The sequence below is a fragment of the Coenobita brevimanus genome, chromosome 63 (assembly GCF_032717465.1).
Source record: "Coenobita brevimanus isolate Jiangsu-jjx chromosome 63, ASM3271746v2, whole genome shotgun sequence".
Classification (NCBI taxonomy): Eukaryota; Metazoa; Arthropoda; class Malacostraca; order Decapoda; family Coenobitidae; genus Coenobita; species Coenobita brevimanus.
Window position 1 is genome coordinate 37,955,994 of NC_137016.1, and position 24,412 is coordinate 37,980,405.

The 24,412-nt window shown below is 42.0% G+C and overlaps 2 protein-coding genes across 5 annotated transcripts in view; one reads left to right on the top strand and one right to left on the bottom strand.

Moving 5' to 3' along the window:
- The window catches only part of LOC145404428 (uncharacterized), a 36,962-nt gene extending 22,811 nt beyond the window's left edge, over positions 1–14,151 (bottom strand). Inside the window, exons 1-5 of the mRNA XM_080275945.1 lie at positions 14,032–14,151; positions 11,403–11,428; positions 6,942–7,042; positions 2,110–2,324; positions 906–1,047 (exon numbers count right to left, since the gene is read on the bottom strand). Coding sequence (XP_080132071.1) covers positions 906–1,047; positions 2,110–2,324; positions 6,942–7,042; positions 11,403–11,428; positions 14,032–14,151 — 604 coding nt within the window. The remainder of the gene's footprint in view (positions 1–905; positions 1,048–2,109; positions 2,325–6,941; positions 7,043–11,402; positions 11,429–14,031) is intronic.
- Positions 14,152–16,178: 2,027 nt separating this feature from the next.
- mRRF1 (mitochondrial ribosome recycling factor 1) lies at positions 16,179–20,421 on the top strand. 4 transcript variants are annotated; one of them, XM_080275854.1, is made up of 6 exons: positions 16,179–16,296; positions 16,687–16,913; positions 17,673–17,813; positions 18,382–18,592; positions 19,087–19,246; positions 20,261–20,421. In XM_080275854.1, exons 1-6 carry the CDS (start codon positions 16,292–16,294, stop codon positions 20,345–20,347), a joined length of 831 nt encoding a protein of 276 aa, XP_080131980.1. In that variant the 5' UTR covers positions 16,179–16,291; the 3' UTR covers positions 20,348–20,421. The 4 variants fall into 4 exon arrangements, with proteins under 4 accessions (XP_080131980.1, XP_080131983.1, XP_080131982.1 ...); XM_080275855.1 differs by having other exon boundaries at positions 16,281–16,300; XM_080275857.1 differs by lacking the exons at positions 19,087–19,246; positions 20,261–20,421 and adding an exon at positions 20,156–20,244.
- The last annotated feature ends 3,991 nt before the right edge of the window (positions 20,422–24,412 follow it).

The window sequence follows — 24,412 nt, forward strand, 5'->3', positions numbered from 1 at the left end:
ATGTACACAGGAATATACGTACACAAAGTCAAGAAACTACATGTACGTTTTTAAAAGGCGGAACAGATGGAGAAAGTTATGTAGAGTAATTAGTTCGTTCCTGTGTGTGTGTGTGTGTGTGTGTGTGTGTGTGTGTGTGTGTGCTTGTTTCTGACCACAACAGCCACTACCACCACTATTATGACACACCCGAAACCACAATCACTACCACCACCAAAACCACAACCACCGTTATCAACCACAGGTACCACCACCATTACCACCACGACTTTTTGAGACTTCATCGCTACCACCACAACTACCACTACAACCACTATCACGACCACCACCACGACCACAAGTACGAGTATCAGAAATCACCAAAAGTACCACCATCACCACAACCACCACAACTACCACCACCAACAACACCACCACCATTACTACCACCACCACCACAACTACGACCCCCCGCCCTTGCAGTGGTACAAAATAACGACCAGGCGGTGCAATAAATAATGCCAAGCCTTAATAATACCAATAAATGCTTCCATATATTTTTTTCTCGCAATATTCGTAATTGCCTCGTTAGTTACCTTGTTACTGCTGAGAGAGAGAGAGAGAGAGAGAGAGAGAGAGAGACAGCAGTCCTGGCTAGTCGTATTAATAGAACAATTTACTTTCACATCTTAAATTAGGAATGGGATACGGCGGTCGCTCACTCACACACACACACACACACACACACACACACACACACACACACACACACACACACACACACACACACACACACACAGGTAGACAGAGAAAGGGGGAGAAGATAAACAGAAAGATAAAGACTGCTAGATGTAGAGAAAGAGAGAGAGAGAGAGGGAGAGAGAGAGAGAGAGAGAGAGAGAGAGAGAGAGAGAGAACCCACCCACCTAGCACAATCATAGTGGCAGACGCAGCCTCAGTCCTGAATGTGGGATGTTCTGCAATCACCTCACATCGGTACTGTCCTGACCCACTTACACGCAGGTCCCGCAGCAGCACCTTCACGCCCCCCTCACCTCGCCACACCTCCTGCAAGTAGATAGATAGATGAGTGGATAGATAGATGATATGTATCCGGCATTGACAGATAAATAAGTGGATAGATAAATAGATAATATGTACCCAGCGTAGATAAATGAAAGGATAGATAAATAAGTACCCAGTATAAATAGATAATTAAGTGGAGAGATAAATAAATAAGTACCCAGTATAGAAAGATAAATAAGTGGATAGATAAATAAGTACCCAGTAGATAGATAAATAAGTGGAAAGATAAATAAATAAGTACCCAGTATAGATAGATAAATAAGTGGATAGATAAATAAATAAGTACCCAGTATAGATAGATAATTAAGTGGATAGATAAATAAATAAGTACCCAGTATAGATAGATACTTAAGTGGATAGATAAATAAATAAGTACCCAGTATAGATAGATAAATGAGTGGATAGATAAATAAATAAGTACCCAGTATAGATAGATATATAAGCGGATAGATAAATAAATAAATACCCAGTATAAACAGATAAATGAGTGATTAGATACATAATTAGATAAGGGCCCTAATGGAGAGGTACACAGATAAGCAAGTAGATAATTCAGTTTGTAAATAAGCAAGTGAGTGAATGACAACATGGAAATAATGCAAAGTGACTATACACAAATTAAAGATAGATAAATGAGTGGATAGATAGACAGACGGACAGGCAGACAGACAGATACAGAATTACATACAGTGCCGATGAAGGGATTGGATGGGTGATGAAGGATGGGTGCAGAGAAAGATAGACAGACAGACAGATAGATAAATAGACAGATACAGATAGCTACTTAGTCTACTGTGACGGTGAAAGGATTGGAAGAGTAACGGTGGATGGGTGCGCAAAGACGGACAGAGACAGACAGACACAGACAGAAATACAGACGGAGATAAACAGACAGACAGATAGACAGACAGACAGATATAGATACTTACGTGACGGAGAAGGCGTTGGAAGGGTGGCGGTGGATGAGTGCGGAGACAGACAGGTAGAAAGATAGACATACAGATAGACAGGTAGACAGACAGACAGACAAATATAAGTACTTACTGTGACTGTGAAGGCATTGGAGGGGTGGCGGTGGATGGGTGCCGCTCTCTCTGTGGGCACGTAACGGTAGAACTCTGATGCATTGTGGTACCACTTGAGGGAGTAGAGGCGTGTGGTGCGTAGATCATAGCGGCAACCTAACTTGGCTTCCCCACCAGCAAAGGAATACTGGGGCACCTCCACGCCGCGTAGGATGGTGTGGCTCCTCACCAAACCTGTAGGAAATAAAGAAAATAAGTATCAGTGCCAGTATCAATGAGGGAGGTAGCTGGAGGGAAGGCAGTCTGATGGCGGGGACTAGGTGACATGGAGGCGTTTTGTTTGTGGTCACCCCCTTAGGGTTGATGGTATCCGGTTATAGATACATTGATTCTCTCTCCCTCTCCCTCTCTCTCTCTCTCTCTCACACACACATACACACACACACACACACACACACACACACACACACACACAACTAAGGCAAAGGGGTAGACACCAAAGCAGTTAATAACCTAATTGGCTAATCACACCTAAATTACCCCTCATTATAACCTATTACCTCGTCGTGCTCGTAACTACACCCAGTATCCCCCATGGTGGATATAATTAAACTCGTAATTATTGACAAAACCTATCATTAACCCCTTCACTACAAGGTGTCTCTCCTACGCTAATGGAATGTGCTGGACGAGGTGAGGATTCTCTCTCTATATCTATCAATCTATCTATCTCATTGCGTGTTGGAGAGGGACCCCTTCACACGCTGGTATCCACATAGCCGGGGAGCTGCCTGGCTATACAAACATCACCTTGCTCCCTCCCTATCCCCCGAAAGAATGAGGGCAGACTGCAGAAGGGTGAAGGGTAAATCCAGCCGCAGTCCACCGGGTTCACCTCGATATATGAAAAAAGGCCACACACACACACACACACACACACACACACACACAAAGAGAGAGGGAGAGAGAGAGAGAGATGTCCTGGAACTGAGAGGGTGACAGAGGTAAATTCTAAGGCTTTCCCCACCAGGTATCGCCAAGCCAGACAAAATCGCCTGCTACAGTGGGTTTGTTCTCCTGAAGCTCCATAACCCCCCCAAAAGCTCAGTTGATGGCCAAAAAGGTGGTCAGACTGGACGGTAAAACTGGGCAGCTAGTAATCAAGGAGACTCATTCCCATACCTCTCTAAGGACCATGGGAGTTCACAACACCATGATTTAGCACTGAGTTGTGGAAATAGCCTAGTTCCGTCAGATGAAAATAATCCTGTAATCTGGTGTATGGATTTTTTTTTTCTAATTTGTCTTTCCTTCCGCTGTTCATCCTAAAAAAAAAAAAAGTAACAAGAATCCAGGGTAATCAAAGGCACCGTGCTCAAGTGATTCAGGGAGATTTTTTCAAACTCCTTTATTTAATTCAGAAACGTTTACTAAGCCGAAAAAAGTAATCTGGCGCTGAGGAAAATAAAGTACAACAGACGTCATCATACAGAAGGGGTTCGTAATTACTCTACCCTCATTATTAAAGCCTAAAGGAGTAATAACCACGAGGAACTTTAATTACGTTGAACAACCGCGATAATTTACTGCAAAAACGAATTTATATGTGATTTAGGGATGGCTATATTAGGGCCACATGGGTCCAAATCAATACTGCGTTTCATGAGAGAGAGAGAGAGAGAGAGAGAGAGAGAGAGAGAGAAAAATGGAAGTGAGAGAGAGAGAGAGAGAGAGAGAGAGAGAGAGAGAGAGAGAGAGTCAGTGATTTATTCTTCAAAAGGGAGGCCGATGGAGCGGTTTCAATGTATCACACGGCTCCCCCCTCCTCTCTCTCTCTCTCTCTCCATTGCTTCGATTACTGTCGTTCTCTGCTCTTTTATAATTTCCTCTTATCTCCTCTCTTTTCTCTCTTATTTGCCTTTTCCTTTTACTCTTTTTCTCCTTCATTCTCTACTTTATCTGTCTCTCTCTTTTTTCTCAGTCCTCCACTCCTTTAGCTTTCTATTCTCCATCCTCTTTTTTTCCTCTATTTTCTTTTGAGAGAGAGAGAGAGAGAGAGAGAGAGAGAGAGAGGGGGGAGGGGGGAATTACAGCACCAAAGGAAAGCTGAAACGAAACTTGCTTAACTTGCTGACAGGGAACTTCACACAGCAATACATATTCAAACCTTTACATCATCCATATATACACATAACCATACATATGCATACACATACAAACATAACAATACACATACATATATATATATATATATATATATATATATATATATATATATATATATATATATATACGCAAGTATACACAGCCTCACATATGCGTACACATACATACATAACCGCACATACACATACGCATAAATATATACCCATAAATGATCATACACACACGATAACTTCGTATATACAGAAGAAAATACGACATATATTTTACGTATTCATAAATACATACATACATACTTACATATATACATTCATAGATCCATACATACATGCATACATCTATATAAGCACACACCATAAAGATACAGTACAGAGATAGGCTACTAATACACACATACATACCACACACTACACATACAGTAGGCTTTCATTGCTACACAATGTACATACATACATACATACATATACATAGATATCGTCCATTCAGGGTATGTATATCTACATACATACACAATTATACATATACATGACTGAAATGCATATAGACTATATAGCATTACATACATACATACATACATACATACATACACATCACCCTCATTCTATACAGGACTTACAACACACACACACACACAGGGCCATGCAAATATGCGCGGGTAAAATAGAAAGAGTAGTAGAATAGACGAAATTTGCCAAACCCTGTGATGGGCTATACTGAAAGCCGATGTTATTGAAAGAGAGAGAGAGAGAGAGAGAGAGAGAGAGAATTTTGGAAGTAGATAAACGAACGGACAGACAGATACGGAAGTACATAGGCTATATCCAGAGAGAGAGAGAGAGAGAAAGAGAGAATTACAGACCTTAATCGCCACATCAAAGAGTAAAAAATGTGCTTCACTTCATTCTCTCTTAGCTATCTGAAAGTACAATGGTTGACCCTGAGATTAAGTCCTAGCTCCGCATTACCTGTGAACTTCCACGCTTGTTCTCACCACTCTTCTTTATATTTATCGTTTTTTTTCTTTACCTCCCTCACTCTATGTTTTTGTTATTTTCTCTTGTATATCACCTCATGTCCACCTTCATCCCCCCTTTCTTCCTCCCTTTCCCACTCTCCCATCCTCTCTACTCCCCCATTCTACCTTCTTTTCCTCCACTTCCCCTCCCCTCATCTCTGCTACCCTCACTCCAGTTCCCCTCTTCTTTCAATCTCTTTCCCTTCCCCTTCCCTATTCCCTCTCTTACCCTCACTCCCACCTCTTTCCCCTCTTCTCATTCTCTCTTCCCCATCCTCCCTCTACCCCTTCCAATTTCTCCTCCACTCTCCTCCCATACACCCCATTCCTTCCCTTCTCCCCAACCACCCACACTTTCCCCTCCCTTCACCGTCCACTTTCCATCTCCCCCCCCTTCTCCATCCCTATTCCCTCTTCCCTTACCCTCTCTTTCCTTTCCCTCCTTCACACCACCACCACCACCACTCCCTCTATCCATTTCCTCCCTTCACCACCCACATTCATCCCCGTCCTTCCCCTCTCCTCCCCCCCTCTTCCCTCTCTCCCCCACCACCCCACTCCGTCTCTCTCATATCCCCACCTCCTCCCCCACCGCCAATAATTTTTCTTCCCACACCAGTTGCATTTTCCTCGTCTTCCCCCTCCCCCCCAGCCTTCACAATACTCTCTCTCTCTCTCCCTCTCTCTGACACACCGTTGCATATTTCACTTTCCTATTCCTCTACCTTTACAATAATCTCTCTCTCTCTCTCTCTCTCTCTCTCTCTGCTTCTCTCTCTCTCTCTGACACGCACAGTTGCATATTTCACTTTCCTGCTCCCCTACCTTTACAATAATCTCTCTCTCTCTCTCTCTCTCTCTTTCTCTCTCTCATTAACAGAGTTGCATATTCCACCTCACACAATACACTCCCCCCCCCCTCTCTCTCTTATACAGAGTTGCATAGTTCACCTTTCTCCTCCCCCACACTCCTCTCTCTCTCTCTCTCTCTCTCTCTCTCTCTCTCTCTCACACACACACACACACACACACACACACACACACGCACGTGCGCGCTTTTTTTTTTCCATCTGTCCTCCTCCTCTCTCCTCACGTCATTATTTCCTCCCTCATTTTCCTCCAACTCTTTCCTCCCACCTTCTTTCTTTCTCTCCTTTCATGAGCAGTATTCTCGTCAGTTTAGGCGTCTTTCCAGCACATCTTCCTTGCCTGTATTTTTCTGCACATGGCATTTTACTTTTCTCTATAGTCTATTCATTTTTAACTTGGCCGAGCTTTTAGAAATAAATCGCTAAGGAAGAGGTGCTAGGGAACCTCCTCAAGAAAGGAGAATATGGGTCACGGTGTAAGGCAAAATAAACAAGTAATACCCTGTCCACACCTACACAGTAAACGCAATGGATGACGCCAGTATAGTAAATCTGTCGTACCGTGGCCATCCGTGGTCCTCTCCGTGAGCATCATCAGCTACGGTGCCTCTACGATTAACCTACGGTTAACGACGGTGGAGTTACGGTGGACCTACAGAACACCAAGGTAACGCTACGGAAAGCGACGGAAGAGCTCACGGTTGTCTCCGGAAAGGCTACGGTTGACGACGGAAGACGACGGTCGCGCCACGGATGATCCCAGTGGAACTACGGTAGAGTCACGGTGGAGCCACGATTACCCACGGTGTGTACGGATGCTTACGGTGCCGCTACGGTTATCAAAAGCCAGACATGTAGTCGAGAATGTCTTTGGCATTTTGGCTGCCATGGCAGCAAGACAAGATCTGAAAGGTAAAAACCCATTTATATCAAGTTCTAACAACACAGAAATAAAGTTAAAAGTTTGCACAATTTATTTAAACATGCATTTCTAGAAATTTCACATGCAATGTACAAAATCAGCACTACTTCACAATTTACATGTATTTACAATATATTTGTACTGATGACGGAAAGTCCCGGAAGGTCCACGGTGGCCTAAGGTTAACGACGGTGGCCTACGATGGTCCTACGGTTGAAAATTTACCGTAATGCACTGCAGAAAATATCAAATATGTTTGATATTTCCACGGCTGACGATGAATGCCTCCTGATGGCAACGGATGTCCCCGATACCTCTCCCGGCGGACTTACGGAAGACCCCGGACCACCCTGGTAGGCCTTACTGGCGTCATCCGTAGCGTGTTGTGTGTGTGAACGGGGTTTAAAGCAGGGGTGTTGAGGAAACCTACCCATCCCAAGAGAATATACTCCCTTGTCTTTTTCATACTTCCCTTCTCTCACTTTAAGCTTATACGGTACGCATCTCCCTCTCTCTCTCTCTCTCTCTCTCACACACACACACACACTCAACCATACATAGTTATTTCTCACCATTTACAATTTTCACTCATTTATTCTCCCCCCCTCTCACTCTCTCTCTCCCTCTCTCGCATCAAACCACAAAAAGGCATGCTCTCCGCTGGATTAGCTTAGAGAACATGGAGGGAAAACGTGTGTGTGTGTGTGTGTGTGTGTGTGTGTGTGTGTGTGTGTGTGTGTGTGTGTGTGTGTGTGTGTGTGTGTGTGTGTGTGTGTGTGTGTGTGTGTGTATTTACAACAGTGGGATCTTCAAATTTGGAATATTTTTAAAACATTTTCTTCACCTTTTAAATACTTCATTACAACGGAGGATGAGAAACTGACTAGGAGTGTATGTGAGAGAGGTAGAGGGGAAAACCGAGGATGAGATGGAGAGAAGGGACGGAGGGTATGATTCGGAGAGAGGGCAGCTTGACGGTGGACAGGTAGCATGAAGGAGATACAAACAGGTAGACAGACAGATAAACAGATAAACAGACAGAGAGTTATATGGATAGATAGACAGATAGATAGATTCATCCTTCACCTTAAGACAGACTTGTTGAACAGGTTAGATTTATCCTTCTTCAACTCCTTCAGCACACACACACACACACACACACACACACACACACACACACACACACACACACACACACACACACACACAAAAGCAAGCTGCAACTCTTCACGACAAACAAGAGAATATTACACACACACACACACACACACACACACACACAAAAGCAAGCTGCAACACTTCACGACAAACAAGAGAATATTACACACACACACACACACACACACACACACACACACACACACACACACAATCAAGCAAGCAAGCACCAGTCCAGCCCAAGTTCCGGGTTGCATTACAGTGACGCTCCATCGTTCAGGCTCAGGTTGCGGCTGCTAATTGCGGGGGGGGGGGGGAGATCAGGATTGGGGGAGGAATGAAAGGAAGAATAGGGGAGGAGGGAGGAAAAGAGAAGGATGGAATAAAGGAAAGAGAGGAGGGGAGGAGGGCTAAGAAGAAGGAGGGAAGGAAGGAAGAGGAGGAGGGAAGGGGATGATGAGGGGTGAAAGGAAGGGTAGTGGAGGAAGGAGGTAAAGAGAAGGATGGAAGAAAGGAAACTGAGGAGGAATGGAGGAGGAAGGAAGGAAGAAGAAAGGAGGATAAAGGAAATGTAATGAAATATGGGAGTGCAAAGAGTTTAAGGAAGAAGAGAAAGAGGAGATTAGAAGGAGAAGAGGCACGGGAGGGAGAAATGAAGGTGTGTGTGTGTGTGTGTGTGTGTGTGTGTGTGTGTGTGTGTGTGTGTGTGTGTGTGTGTGTGTGTGTGTGTGTGTGTGTGTGTGTGTGTGAAGAGAGGAACTGGGGAGGAAGGGGAGAGAAAAGAGGTGGGGGAGAGAGGGAAGGAGGAGGCAAAATTATAAAGGAAAAGTGAAGTAGGAAAATGGGAAATATCATTAAATATGGAAGAAAGGAGAGACAAAGACGGAATACGACAGATGGAGAGAGAGAGAGAGAGAGAGAGAGAGAGAGAGAGAGATGAGATTGGAGGTAAGGAGGAAAAATGAGGGGGGGGGGGCGATGAGAGATAGGGAGGGAGAAGGTAGGTATCAGTACTGCATCTTTCTGTCTACCTGCCAGATTACCTACTTACCTACCAACCACCCTACCTACCTACTTACCTAACTACTTTCCTGCCAGTCTACCTACTCAACTTCCCACCTACTTAACGACTTTCCTACCTACCCATCTACTCAACTATCCACCCATTTTCCTATATCTATTCAATTTCCTACCTACTTAAAATTTTTATCAACTACCTACCTACCTACCTACTTTCTCAACGACTTTCCTACCTTCCTACACACCCAGTTACCCACCAATCTACCTATCTACACACTCTTCCTTCACGCTTACCTCTTCACCTACCAACTTTTCTACCTACTATAACTACCTACCACCTTGCCAATATACCAACCTACACTCTTGCTACCAACCTCCCTACCTCTGTACCCACCAAATCGCATACTTCCCTACTTACTATCATATATTCTAATTAGTCTACTATACCTTTTTTTTTACTTTAACTTGGCCTAAAATTGCCATCTCTCCATCTTCAGTGCATGGTTACAACAGTAGACTGATACTAGAATACGATGCTAGTCACGAAGAAGTGCTCCGTTAAGGACGTGGAGATGTAGTATTAGCCTTTTCTGCCAATGAACTATGTGAAATAAGCTTCAAAGGGACGAAAATCTAGGCCAGGTTAAGGTGAAAGGAGTATAGTCAGATACAGCATCCTACCTAACAAAATTACCTGGGTAGTTTGTTTACCTTGGCGTGGATTTTTGTCTACTTTCATCTTATTCCCCAGAGCTCAATGGAAGATGTAAGGCGACACTACGGCTTTACATCTATTCTGCTGCACTTCTTCATGACTAGCGCTACGTTCTTGTGTTAGTCTCTTGCCACAGCTCAGCATGTAAGATTGAAAGATGGCAATTTTAGGTCAAGTTGAAGTGGACAGAGTAGGCAGGTCATGAAAGCCTACCTTCCTACCTACAAACCAACATTCGTCTCCGTCCACCTTCCTGTATACCTACCAATTTACCAACTAACCTGTCTCTCTACCTACGTTGTACTTCCTTGTACCTACCTACATTCATAAGTAAGTAGATACCTTCTCCCTTTCACCTTCCCCTCAACACTCATCCCTCCCCTTCCTCTCCCCTCCCTATTCTGTCTCCTTTTCCTTCCTATTCATCCTCCCTCTCTCCCCCTTGACCATCTTACCTCTCCTTTCGTTTCTTTCGCCCTTCCTCCCCTCTCCTCATTTAGCCTTCCTCCCCTTTCCCCTACAAATCTTTCCTACTATCCTCATTCATCCTCTCCTCTCCTCCACATTCAACCACCTTCCTCTTTTTTTTCTCTTTTCTTTCCACCCTCCTTTCCTCCTCTCCATCTACCCTCCTCCCTCCTCTCCTTTCCCTCTCCCTCCCCTACTCTCTCTTCACCGTCTTTCCCTTCCTCCCCCACCTACCGTCTTACCCTCTCTCCCCCCACCTCCTCCATATTTTCCTCCACATCCTCTCTCCCTCTCCTTCCCTCCTTTTCACCCCCTCCCCCTTTCTCCTCGTCACCTTCTACTCTCTTTCCTAAACCCCCCCCCCTTCTCTCTCTCTCTCTCTCTCTCTCTCTCTCTCTCTCTCTCTCTCCATACACGCCCCAGGTCAAAGCCAGATGAATGAAGAGACTGTCATAGGAGTGAAAAAAGAGGTAGGAGGGGGGGAGGGGGTGAAGGGAGGGAGGAGAAGGAGACAGGGAGGGAAGAGGAATTAAGGAGACAGGACGGAGGAAAGCAGAAAGAGGGAATGAAGGAGGGAGGAAAGGAAGAAGGAAGGAAGAAAGGAAACTAAATAAGAAGGATAAAAGGAGGAAAAGAGAAAGAGGGAAAAGAGTGGAGTAGGAAGGAAAGGAAAGAAATGTAAGATATGGAAAGGAGGGGAGAGGAAACAGGGAACGAGGGAGGGAGGAAAGGAAGAATGAAGAGAAATGAAAAGGAGGAAAGAAGGGTGAGAGTGGCAAGGAGGAAGGGAGGGAGAAAAGGTGGGAGGTAGGGGAAAGAAAGGAAGGACGGAAGGAAGGAAGAAAGGAAGGAGGAAGGTAGGAAGGAAGGAAGGAAGCACCACCCTACAAAAATTAATCTGAGAAACTACTGGAAACCCTCTGTAAACACCTAGGAGTCTCCCACCCCTGAATATTAACAGCATCACCTCTACCCCTCTCACGGTCCTGACAGCTCTATCCCAGCAGCCTGATGATTTTATGCAAGGGATGGGGTTAAGAGGCCTGAGCTAATCCAGTCTAAGTTGCTTCCATTTCTCCCTTGCTATCTCCACACTATATAACCCTCCAGTCTAATTTGCTTCCATTTCTCCCTTGCTATTTTCAGACTACTTTCTTCAACTTAATGCTTTCCTACATTGAATAACTTGGCCTGATTGTTGGGAAATGAATAAAAAAATTGGCACAACTGAGGAGGTTTAAGAGTGATTATAATGATCAAGACTCTAGATGATAAACATGAGTGATAAGAAGAATGATGGTGGTGGTGATGATGATGATGGTGATGATGATGATGGTGATGATGATGGTGGTGATGATGATGATGGTGATGATGATGATGATGCTGATGCTGATGGTGGTGATGATGATGATGATGATGATGATGATGATGATGATGATGAAGATGATAACGGTCATGATTCATGAAAATACTACAACGATGATGATGATGATGTTCTAGTCTCATAAAAGTAATAAAACGATGATGATGATGATGACGATAATGATGATGATGATGACGATGAAGATGAAAGTGAAATCTCTCAATTACTTACACGAGAGGAAGAGAGAAGCCGATATGTACACACTCCACATCCTTTTGTGTGCGTTTCCCAGTGCGTACAAGTCACATGTGCATCCTGAGTCGTGTACGCTGTTTCTCTGTACACTTTTTAAGCTTACGTGTACTCTCGTGCAACTTTCTCGTGTGCACCTTTACAACGAAGTCTTACACGTATACGTGGAAAACTTGCTAAGCGTACATGTGTAAGTTTTTACCACGTACGTTTTCATACAAGCTTAAAATAAAATGAAAGCAAGCCTTACTTTTCTTAGAGAGATAGATAGATAGATAGAGAGAGAGAGAGAGAGAGAGAGAGAGAGAGAGAGAGAGAGAGAGGAGGGAGGGGAGAGAGAAAAATGAGAATCAGTGAAAGGGAACATGAAAATTTATGGTGAGGTAACACGCAAAGTAATGACGGCGGGGGGGGGGGGAGGATTAAAAAAAAAAAAAAAAAGTGAATAACCTATTGTATGCCCGGCCCCAATGGGTATCCAACGGTGCGTCACTAAACAGATCGATAAGGAATGGGGTAATGGGCAGAAAGAGTGGAGTGAGGAGCGCGTGGGCAAGGGGGCTGTGGTGAGGAGCGTCGTATCACCCCTATGAAGGTTGTAGGGACACTGACGCTGACTCTGCCTGCAGTGCCTGTGCCTGAATCGTGGAACTCCTTCCCGGCAGTCACTTAAATGTCGGACGTATGATCACAATTGCTAAACCCATCTTACTCCTATTTTATGCTACTTCTCCTGCAGTTTAATTATAAACTAATAATCTGTCCTTATTCAAGAGCAGCACAGCGATATTGTAAATGAAATATTGATGCCAATTACAAGGTTTCTTTCGGCATCACTCAAACTGCCCGACGTAACTTGGCACTTAAGTTAGAGCGTAAGCTGACACTTAAGCTGGCACGTAATTTGGTACTTAGGTTGGAACGTAAGTTGGTACTTAAGTTAGCGCGTAAGTTGGCACTAAAATTGGCACGAGTTGGCACTTAAGTTGCCATATAAGTTGACACGTGGTCATTTAAGTTGACACTTAAGTGCCAACTTGACAGCCAATTTACGTGCCAACTTAACTACTAGTTTATGTAGCAACTTCAGTTGGGAGTTGGAACTTAAAGTGACACGTAAGTGGTACTTAAGTGCCAACTTACGTGCCAACTTATGTACCGGCATAATTAGCATCAAGGTATGTGCCAACTTAAGTTGGAAGCTGGCACATAAGTGGCACTTCAACTGCACTTAAGCGGCACTTAAGTACAACCTACAATAACCCTCATCTCTCTCTCTCTCTCTCTCTCACACACACAGACACACACACACACACACACACACACACACACACACACACACACACGCACACACACTAATTCTTCGCCAGCACCCAGAACTCCGTCTTGTCAGCACACATAATGAAGTTTTAGACCCTCATTACTGTATCCCCACCCCTACCACCACCCCACCCCTCCACCACCACCCCAGCCTCTTACTGTAATCACCCACCACTCCTTAATGGCATCGGGTATATCATTATTTTTGTTTTATGCTAGATCATCCTCACAAAGATTATTAGCTAAATGTGTTTCCATCTCACCGTCTTCAACATGGCTTTCACACTGTTCTTTAAATTAATATGTAATCAACTACATGTATCTTACAACCCCATATCATTCCTTGCAACCCGAGGGGCCTCGCCTCCTCTGAATAAAATCGTCTGGTGTTATCTAGAATAAAATAAAAATTGTCCTCGGGCAGATAGGGTTGTCTTTATACTACCTTTTGTTGCAATGCAGCTGAAGGTAGAAGCAAATCCTATACTTTATGTACAATTGTAAGGATTCTCTTACTTACCGGTCGACGTGTTATGAACAGTACCATAAATTAAGTACAGCATCACCAACCTAACCCAAATTCCCACAATATGAGACTGGGAGATCTCAAACAAGATTATTATGGTCCATTTAGGTACATGAATCAGTGAGAGCAGTCACATGCGTACTATCTTACCCTACTGCGTGCCTCAGGAGGTAAGATGCTGTTTGCGATATAACTGAGGGGACGGTAAGGAAGGTCAGCATCAAGGTCCAGAGAATTCTCTGGACCTTGGTCAGCATATCCCGACGCCATTACGAAGAGGAATATTTGTTTGAATATTGCAATTCATAACTCACAAACTTGATTCTCTGCTGTATTTTTTTGGTGGGAGGGCGGCATAAGAATCCCATTCTCGTCTTCCTTCAAAACGGATTTCATAGTCAGAAGGAAAATCGTCCTAACTTAGTTTGTAAATCTGATGTTCACATCCGAACTTGTGATCATTTCTATATCGTCATTGTTTTGGAAGAACAAGGGACATGTTGGGTAGGGAGGCTCCTAGGCATCTCTTAACGATTTTTTTTTTCCAAACTACTCATCCATATCCTCTTTTTTGCTTCTCATATCTTTTTAATGTCGATATAGACAGCAAGAATAACACACATGATTATGGTAAAGGAGCAGACTCCAAAATAAAAGGGTAAGGAGGAGGTGTTTGAAAGCTTCCTAACCGCACAAGGATATCGCACGGACTTGATTCTCCTCTCTCCGTCCGTCTCGATAGTATTTTGTGAATCTTGTCCACGTCAGATGCACAAAAAGAGTTAGGGTGAGATATTTTTTCCATCGTAACTACAGGACTATGTTTCAGGGGTAAAAACAAGAGATAAGAGAAGATTTTAGGTTAGAGTTTTCTTTCCTCGTCCTAGCCGTCAGAACACATAGATGTAATACTCACTTTACACTAAATTAGCCTAAAACTGCCATCTCTTTATCTTGAATGCCGAGTTGCAGATTAACACAAGAATATGATGCTAGTCACAAAAAAGTGTTACGGAAGTTAGGCAGAACCATACAATTCTTTTCTACCACTGAGCTACATAAGCTACAAAAAGTAAAAAAGACAAATCTTGGTAAAGTTAAGGCAAAAGAACTACAAAGTTCCATGTTTCCGAGCGTCTACCGGATGCATCTGTAAGTTAAGCAAATTCAAACTTATTATAATCCATTCTACTCCACGCTTGAATATCCGGATGATGAATGGACAGTCTAGAAAAAACAAGACTGAAAAGACTGATCATGCAAGCTTAACGTGAAAGGCTCAATTTCCGTTAATAAAAATAAATAAGTGTACATCATTCTACGATGTCTATGGCTTCGCTGCCTTCACGTAGGCTACACGTCATGATAGTCAAATCTTAAACCATGAAACCGCAATACTTCGTACCGCTAGTGGGAAAAGTTCCACTACACCGATATGTAAAATCTGAGAAATTCATCACCACTCTGGGCTTACGTCTGCAATATTGTTCATAACATTTCATAACCATTATACAGTATAAATCTTGCATGCTCTTAGGAAACAAATACTCCTACGAGCTGCACGTGGTCAAATACAATCGAACGATTTTACAACCTGAAGGCTCAACTCGTCCTTATTTTCAAAATTTTATTCTAATGATAAAACTTACCGTCATGTCGGGATTGCACTTCGACTCCTAGGTAAATCCAGTGTTTCCAGGACGACTACGGAGGTGCACGATTGCTGAAATAACGAACACTTCTGATAATAACACTTCGAGACCCAGAGACACGCTCACTGGTCTTCGGCTCTTGGCGCCAATGGAGCCAGCCACCACGAACACATCCTCAATTCTGCACGTTTTCTTAATAAACTTTATACACTGTGTTTAAATGAATATATAACTTGCCTAATTTATGATAACTGGATTATATCACACTACATTAGTTGAAGATGATAAAACACGTTACGATGGAAAATTTGCTAACGGCTATCGATGTTTTCTTTGATAACTACAGGATCCAACAACCTGGATATCGTATCAGTTATTATTTCTTGCTCTTTTACTTTCCACACAGCATCAGACATATCCCTAGTTCCCTCTTTCATCGTCTTCGTTTAATTTAGGTGTCGATGTTCGATTGGGTTGCTCGGATTTCAACCCCCGCCTTTAATGACGATGATTCTCACCATATGAATTTGCTAAAACACTTAATAGATTACTGAATTCATAACATTATATCAGTTTTCTTAGTAGCTAAATACCAAATAACTGTCAAATATTAATTCTACTAACCCATGTTAGTCATTGGGACGAGGTGTTTACATCCTGGATGTGAGGATGCTGCTTCTACAACTTATTTACTGGCGACATAAGAGGACTAAAGGACTTTTTAATTCTGTAGAGGAGTTAAAAGTTTATGTGGACATATGAAGCAAGTCTGTAGTTATGGATTTTTGAGGAATTAGGTTCTTGCAACCTAAATATAACTTCATGGAATGTCGTTTGATTGGCTTAATAATTTTCTGTTTTGATGGATGGATGTAACCTGTATAGACAAGGCTTGACAGATTCTTGTTGTATATTTAGAATGCTGCTCATATTGAGTGCTTCGTCCTAAAAAACACCTTGCCTAATCGTGAAACCTACATCCTAACTTTGCATCCTTTGGGCTTAAAGTAAAGTATTGTATGTGATTCTGACTGTTCGGCTTGCTTTATGTAATATCTGCTATTATTGCTGCGCAAGAGAGCTTAACTATAAACTTACCAAATTTTTGAGCTGGGTATCCCATGTTGGAAAATAACGTGATCTTCTATTTCAGGACAGGTCGAAGAGTGACAATGTTTGGGTGGGGAGCTGCATCAAGACTTAGGCCAGCAATGTCACTCTCATGGTTGGTGTGTCGGCAGCTCTCCTCACCCTTGCTAGCATCTCAGGTCTCTGCTGGCATGGAAGTGTCATGTAGAAAAACAGCACTCCTCACTCCCAGCCAATATTTACAATTCCAGAAAAGAAGTTATGCAAAAAGCAAGGATAGAAAGGGTAAAGGTAAGTACAGTGTGGGGCATCTGAGGCTGAAGTAGCAGACTATTGTTACAAGAGAATAATTAAAATAATGTAAATAACATTAAATTGCAGGATCCAGGGGTCAGTTTGTAGTAATGATCGGATCTTGAATTTGGCTCTATATTGTATTTTGTTTTTCTCATGGAGGGAACTGTTACTGCGGGCTCATGGCCTTTGGTTCCTTCTTCCTCGCATAAAAAAAAAAAAAAAAAAAAAAAAATTACAGTGCTTAATATTGTATGATATACAACCACTGCCCTGTATTGCATAATAGCATATTTGTATTGCAGTCAAAATAAACTTAGAGTATAAAGTGAGGAAACAGTGTTCACCAGTTGAATATACCAGTATATCATGTTTAATAAATTAAAGGTCAGCTGTTGAACAAATCCTTGATTCACTAAACTGTCCTGGTACTGGAGAGGGACACCTTTATGCAGTAGCTTTGGTTTAACAAGCTCTGCCGTCCAGTTGTACAAACATAACTCACCTCCTTCCCTATCCCCTGAAAAAAAAAAAAAAAAAATACAGAATGGCAGCAACAGCCAGCAGTCCACAAGCTCATATTTCAGATGAACATGAAAATTTAGGATCTACCATGCATCTGGTACTCTTTGTGCATTATATGTCCACAGGAAATTATTTGAAGCACTGGGATTGCTGTAAAGGATGGCTATTTGATGTACACTAATATACTCACTTACATCCTGCTGTAACACATTAATAATTTCCTCCTCACAGAGAAACAGGCCAAGGCCCACGTGACTGAGGAGGAGATGGCAGAGGTGGTGAATGTGACTAAGATGCTGGACCATTTTGCACATATTGTGGAGGGCCTCAAGCAGGACTACATCAAGAACCTCTCCCTTAGAACAGCCACAGGTAACAGCTGTTTTTAAACCCCTTGAATCTCATGAGCTAGGATTCTAGGGGCTTGAATGGTGGGAATAGTCCTACTTATTCCATTTACTTGACAGAAGTAGGGTTAGCACGTATGCTATAGAGGGATGTCTTTGTGTGGTGGCACTCTGTAACCATGTGGCTCCACTACCTGGCTATACAAAGCTTCCCTCGGCTCTCCCTCTCTGTCCCCCCAAAAGAGGATGGTGGACTGTGGGAGGAGTAGCTTTGGCATGCATTCCAGTGGGTTCACATTTCAGATAAACCAGGAACTACAGTTACCACTAGGGTTAACAGGAAAGTGATAAAGTCTAGAATGGTATATCCTCTCCTATACTGCATTTAACCTGACATGGCAGTAGGTGGTGCCCCTGTTAACTGGATGGAGAGGCACAAATGCAGCGTCCATTAAGAAACCAAACATCCATACCACTCCCTGTGCCAGCTTACCAGATTTCATGCAGTGACAGTGTAGTGTTGGAGTGACCCAATGCCTTCAGATGAAAATTAACAAACTACACTGCTAATCCCTTTCTTCCCTCTTCCACAGGTAGTTTAGAGATACTCCCAGTGCAGCTTGAGGGGGACGAATATCCGCTGAATGAGGTGGCTCAGGTGCTGCGTAAAAATCCCCAGATGGTGATCATTAATGCCTCAGCCTTCCCACAAGCCGTACCTGGCATTGTCACTGCCATTAGGGAATCCGGCATGAATCTCAACCCACAACAGGAGGGAACGTCCATTATCGTGCCAATACCAAAGTAGGTAAAGGAAAATCAACATCATCATCATCCAGACCCCACTGATAATCATCAGTGTAAGCATCTAGACCATATTTTTAATCATTGTCTTTTTAATCCTACCTCATATCATCGTAAAACTGTATAGTATAATCTCACGAACATCACCCTGCAGCAGTAATGAATGTCCATTATTGTGCCAATAGCAAAGTGAGAAAAAGGAACATCATCTTCAATATACTCTACAGTACTTACAGGCACAGTATACTTAGTCATTTTTTTTTTCTGTACCTGCAGAAAATATATTTAGCTTTGGGGAGACCTGTCATGGTGCAGAGATTAATGGTTACCGATATAGTTTGTACTGTACTACAAAATGCTGTACTGTACTGGTCCTCAGTTGTCTCAGTTAATTTAGGCTGCATGAGTAGTGAGTCATAATTACATGACAGCAATACTGTACTGTTGAGATACTGGCCAGTCTACAAAGCTGACTAATTTATGGACACTTGCAGGGTCACTAAAGAATATCGAGAAAATTTAGCCAAAAGTGCAAAAACATTGTTCAATCGGTGTAAGGAACAGCTGAAAGATGCACAGAACCAGTACATACGCAAAGCAAAGAAGAAGGAGGGAAGCGTGTCTGACGACGTTATTTACAATGTTCAGCTTAAGGTGAGAACTTATAACAGTATACCACATTTGTTCTGACTTGACCAAGAACCCTAACCCATTTCAGCACAGTTGATAGCCAGGGTTTTGTCAGATTGGAGAACTGATTTGTCTTGTAACCAAGGTCTCATTTCTACCTCGTAATATACAGCCAAATCATAGTACCGGTACTGTATTCAAGTTTTGGGAGTGTTAGGGTTCTGTCAGGTGAAAGCAAACTGACTTTAGTATAGCACCACCTCATTGCATGTGCCCCTGCCCCCATACTACAGTACCTGTTCTTTATGAGTAGCTCTTTTTTTCAGTGTTTTGGCTCAAGGGTGTACATCTAAAGGATGATTAGGTTTATTACCGTACTCACATAATGCTACGAATGCAAGGAAATGTTTGTACTAAGTATCCCATCCCGGGCCCCCATGCTGGATATAGACAATAATTGAATTTGCTAATAAATAAGAGTAAATTACAGAACATTTACCCATTTAAGTCCTATTGCTGTCGTGAAACTGCATAAAATCATATGGAGACAGTAAGAATGAAGTAGACACCCTATTTTAGTAAAGTGGTTAACCCTTTCTGTCTGAGTACATCATATACTGGTACATAATTCTTTCTGCCTCTTGACAGTTATATTTGGCTTTGGATAGTCTTTTTAAATGGAAGTGTTATATACAGTCTTCCTCAAATCCTTCAGAACCAGGGACTCTCTTAAAGTTGGATAAAGGCATCTGGTTGCAGCAAGAATAAGCTTCAGTGTTATCATGTTTGAATGGTTACTGTAGGTAATCTTTCAGGGTAGAATTTGGAGTTATTGTTTTTAGTGCATACTTCATTGCTTTGAGTTAGATAAACTTCAGTACACATGCTAGTTTAGTCAGTGGTCTCTAAATTTAACCTAATGTCTCTTGTCAGTTGCAGCATGCCCATCTCTTAGTTCAGGGCTGGAAGCATTCAGCATACCAAACAACACAATATGAGCAGTGCAACTAACAAGATTGGTTTTGCATTCACGAACAGATTCGTGAGATAACAAACAAACATGTGCAAGAAGCAGAGGCGATGATGACAGCCAAACAGAAGGAGTTGCTACAAACAAATAAATGATTATAATACTCTGATGTATAGTATATGTTCAGTGTTTTCTGTTAACCACACTCAGCTGTTCATAATTTTTGTCTAAATGTTTGTTATTAAAGACTAAAATTTTTACCAAAGACTTTCCTTCAGCCTTTGTACAACATTGTCCAGTTTACTGACTCATACATTTAACAGGTAAAATTAAATATACATCCATCAATCCGCACTATGAATGTTGGTGGAAATATCTGTCATCACAGAGATAAGGGGGTTATGAAAATCGTAGTGTTTACAGCCAGTCCCATAGTGCTCCTTCAGGTGGTGGTACCAATATAGCCGAGTCATACACACACCCTTAACTCATTCGCTATCCCCCAAAAGGAGAACAATGAACTGCAGGTGAAGGACATCTTCAGCTTGTAGTCCACCACGTTTGCATTCAGACAAGCCTTGCCCAGCAACAGGGTAATTTGCCTATGCCCCCTTAGGAATTACATGACTGAAAACTGTTAACAACTTCTCCAGGTTCCTAATGCACACAACAGATGACCCTCACCTTAACTGGTGCTTCTAACCATTAGACCACCAAACTGTGATACATTCATTCATCATCTAATCCTGCATTGCCCCATGAGAAGCATAGGAGCCTAGGGCTAGGCAAGTTGGTCCTGACGTTGAAGATGAGTGACTAGCCTCACTCATCCCTGAGTGGCATTACGTAAGCAATAAATCCCAACCACCCGTTGGATATAAACCTGCACCAGCTCAACTCGTTTGGAGACCCTTAATTACCCATTAAACCACCAGGCACCATAATTTGGTTATATGGTTACCACCCACTATTGTAAATGGTTTCCTGGTGTACAGGAAACCATTTGGCTTGTCACTCAGTGTAGAGTCACCTGTAGACAGAGTAAAGAAGAAAAAAATGAAGGAAAGAAAGACAGAAAAGAAAGGAAAGAAAGAAGAGAGGATAGGGCAAGCACCCAAGAGCAGCACAAGTAAATTAAATATTCCTTTTGAGTGAGGTAAAAACTCCCAAATGTTACCCCATCTCACCTTTCCCTCTAAGTCTGATATTAAGAATGCATCCCTTTCTTCACATAATTATCTGCAGAACCTGTCAATATACAATACATTATGCACTTTTAAACTTTTTCCTAGATATCTTTAGCTGAGGTCTATATCAGAAAAATGTATGAAGCTCAGAGTCTACATATGCTAAATAAATTTTACAGATTATCTGCTGATACTCCAAAACTTTCACTTCATTTGGCTGAATTTATCTATTACTAAAGAGTAGGAGGTCATAAAGGACACTCAAGAACACTAAAGCACAAGTATGATTTGACATCAACATGAAAAACTATTCATCCAGACTATACACGGGTGCAAAATTAAGTTTCCCACAAGAATACAAGTGTAACCTGTTCAGTTTTAAGTGGACATACCTGTTTAACTACCAAACAAGTATATGATGATGCTGTATTGACTTTATACAAAAGGTTGGTAAAAATAATTCCTGAACTTTAAGCATTTTATGCACCATTCACACACAAACACACATAATTATATTACATACTACTTACATCAACATCAGCTGGGCAGATGTCATAATATGATACAGTAACTTTGTAATTAACCCCATGAATCGAGATGTCTTTTTTTTAGTTATCCTTGCCATCCCCTGATGATTTAATTCACCTCAGGACACTTTTTGGACTAAGGGGTTTAGATACAACATTCATAAACCCCTTCAATATATGAGGCCTTCCCTAAATCAGATACAACTGTCTAGTAGCAAGAACAAATTAACAGGATATCACCTGGATTTTAGAGGTGAAAGGACTATCTCATCACCTTGGCAGATGATAGTAGTACAGTAGTACTGTAGTTGCAACCCCAGGCCCATCTGAAAGTGAACCCAGTGGACTGCAAGTTGCCCTCCTCCTGCAGTCCATCATCCTCCCTCTGAGGGACAGGGAAGTAGTCCAGGGACATTAGTATAACCAGGCAGTTAAGTCACCTTATTATAACAGTGCCACCACATGCAGGTGTCCCTCTTCAGTGTATTGGTAGATGATAAAACAGACATCTATCAAAGATCTGAAACTTCCATAATATTTTATAAAATATTCTGAAATATGCACAGCACAGCAGAAAGAGAGAGATATGAAAGAAGACTATACATATAAAGAGATCACAATAATTAGCATTATCAAAGGTAGTATTGCTTTATATACAGTACAGGTTAGAACTGGGCAGCACTACACAGCATTCAGAACCAGTCACCTTAAGAGCACAGGGGTGGATTCACAGATAAGGCCATCCTGACCTGAGAGGTATGAACATCATCCACTATGAGATGCACATCTTTGTATTGTGACCTGCCCTTCTCTAGCTCTAAGGCTGCAAGGTAGGGGTGTCAGAACTATCCAGGACATGAGTCACAATTCAAAGCATAGGAGTAGAGCTGTTTTTCTAAACAAAAACATGCATCTCATGATGGATGGTGCTTATCCCTCTCCGGCTGGGTGGGCCTTAAATAAACTTATGATCATTTCCCAGTCACACGTGATATCTCAGTCTAGAGGTGGGAGTAGAAGAACAGTACAAGGTCTTCCCAAATCCCACATTCCTTAAGGAAAAACACATTTTACTTATGAAGGGAATTACTGATTTTTTTTTTTCCCAGCAGGGAGAAGGAATGGAGAAAGCAAGAGAAATGCATTTAGATGGTTTGAGCATATAGAGAAAATGGAGAATGAGAGACTGACTATAAAAGTGTGTACATGAGGTGGGTGAGGGGGAGACCTAGGATGAGGAGGAGGTATGGCAACCTAATGGTGGAAGAAAGGGTAACATGAAGGCAATTCGTTTGCTACGCCTTCCAGGATTAAGGTGTCTGGCCATATACGGATGAAGTAAATACTGTAGACAGACAGATAGATAGAGAGAAATATACTGATAAAAAGATAAGATATTTTTCTGCAGGGAGGACAAGGAGAGGAGACTGCAGAAACTTCCACTGTCTCTTGTCCTTCCTACAAAACAAATCACAGGTATGACTGGTAATTGATGGTAAATATGTCTGAATCCCTCCCATGATAATTTAATCTTGAAAAACTGTACATTAGTTACACAATTATGTCACAAGATTTGCACTAAAGGCTGTACTCTCAGTGGTTTAAGAGGCTTCCTAGCACCTCGTCCTTGGTTATCTATTTTGAATGCTATATCTTAACCCTTTGGGTCTGGGGATATCTGTTCAGTTTTATTCTTGCTATCTCATCTGTTTTATTCAGCTTCAGATGGACTTTTCAAATTGGAGGAGCTAGGTGCAGCCTCAATAAATCCCTTCAGTTCAAATGGCCTGTCATAAGCTGAATAAAATCATCTATTCATGCGAAGAATAAGCTAAATGGATGTCACCCAAATCCAAGGGGTTAGTACAGTGCACTCTCAAATGCAAAATGCTTGATTTCCAAGGCTTTTCCAAAAATGGAATATTTTTGAAAGTGGAATCATAATAATAACTATGGAAAAATCATGTAACAAATCATCTAAGGTACTATGAACTGTAAATACAATGAAGTAACTTGCACTGCACTGGTAATTGATTGTCTGCTCTTATATACCTCTACAAAAGAACTTCAAATGGGCATTAAATGTATGATGGCAAATGATTTCAACACCATTCTATTCAATAGAAAATTTTTTGGAAAGTGAAGGTTTCTGGAGCTTGGATGTTCAGATTTGGGAGTTTGTATTGTAATACCAACAGAATGCATAAATAACATGTTAGAGAATATTGATGATTAAATTACAGAAATAAGTTAGTAATGAAGAGGTGCTACAAACCCTTCTTAACCAACAAGAATACAGCCTTATATCCCTAACTGGCAGAAAAATGAGAATCACAGGAATATAGTCCACACTCCTCTTAATAAGGTACAGATGAAATACTCTTTGTACTCTAACTTGGACCAGATGTTTGTCTTTTATCAACTTCATTCACATAGCCCAGTGGCATAAAAAGACAACACTATGACTCTACATCCTTTCCCCTTCATTTCTTGTGACAAGCATCTT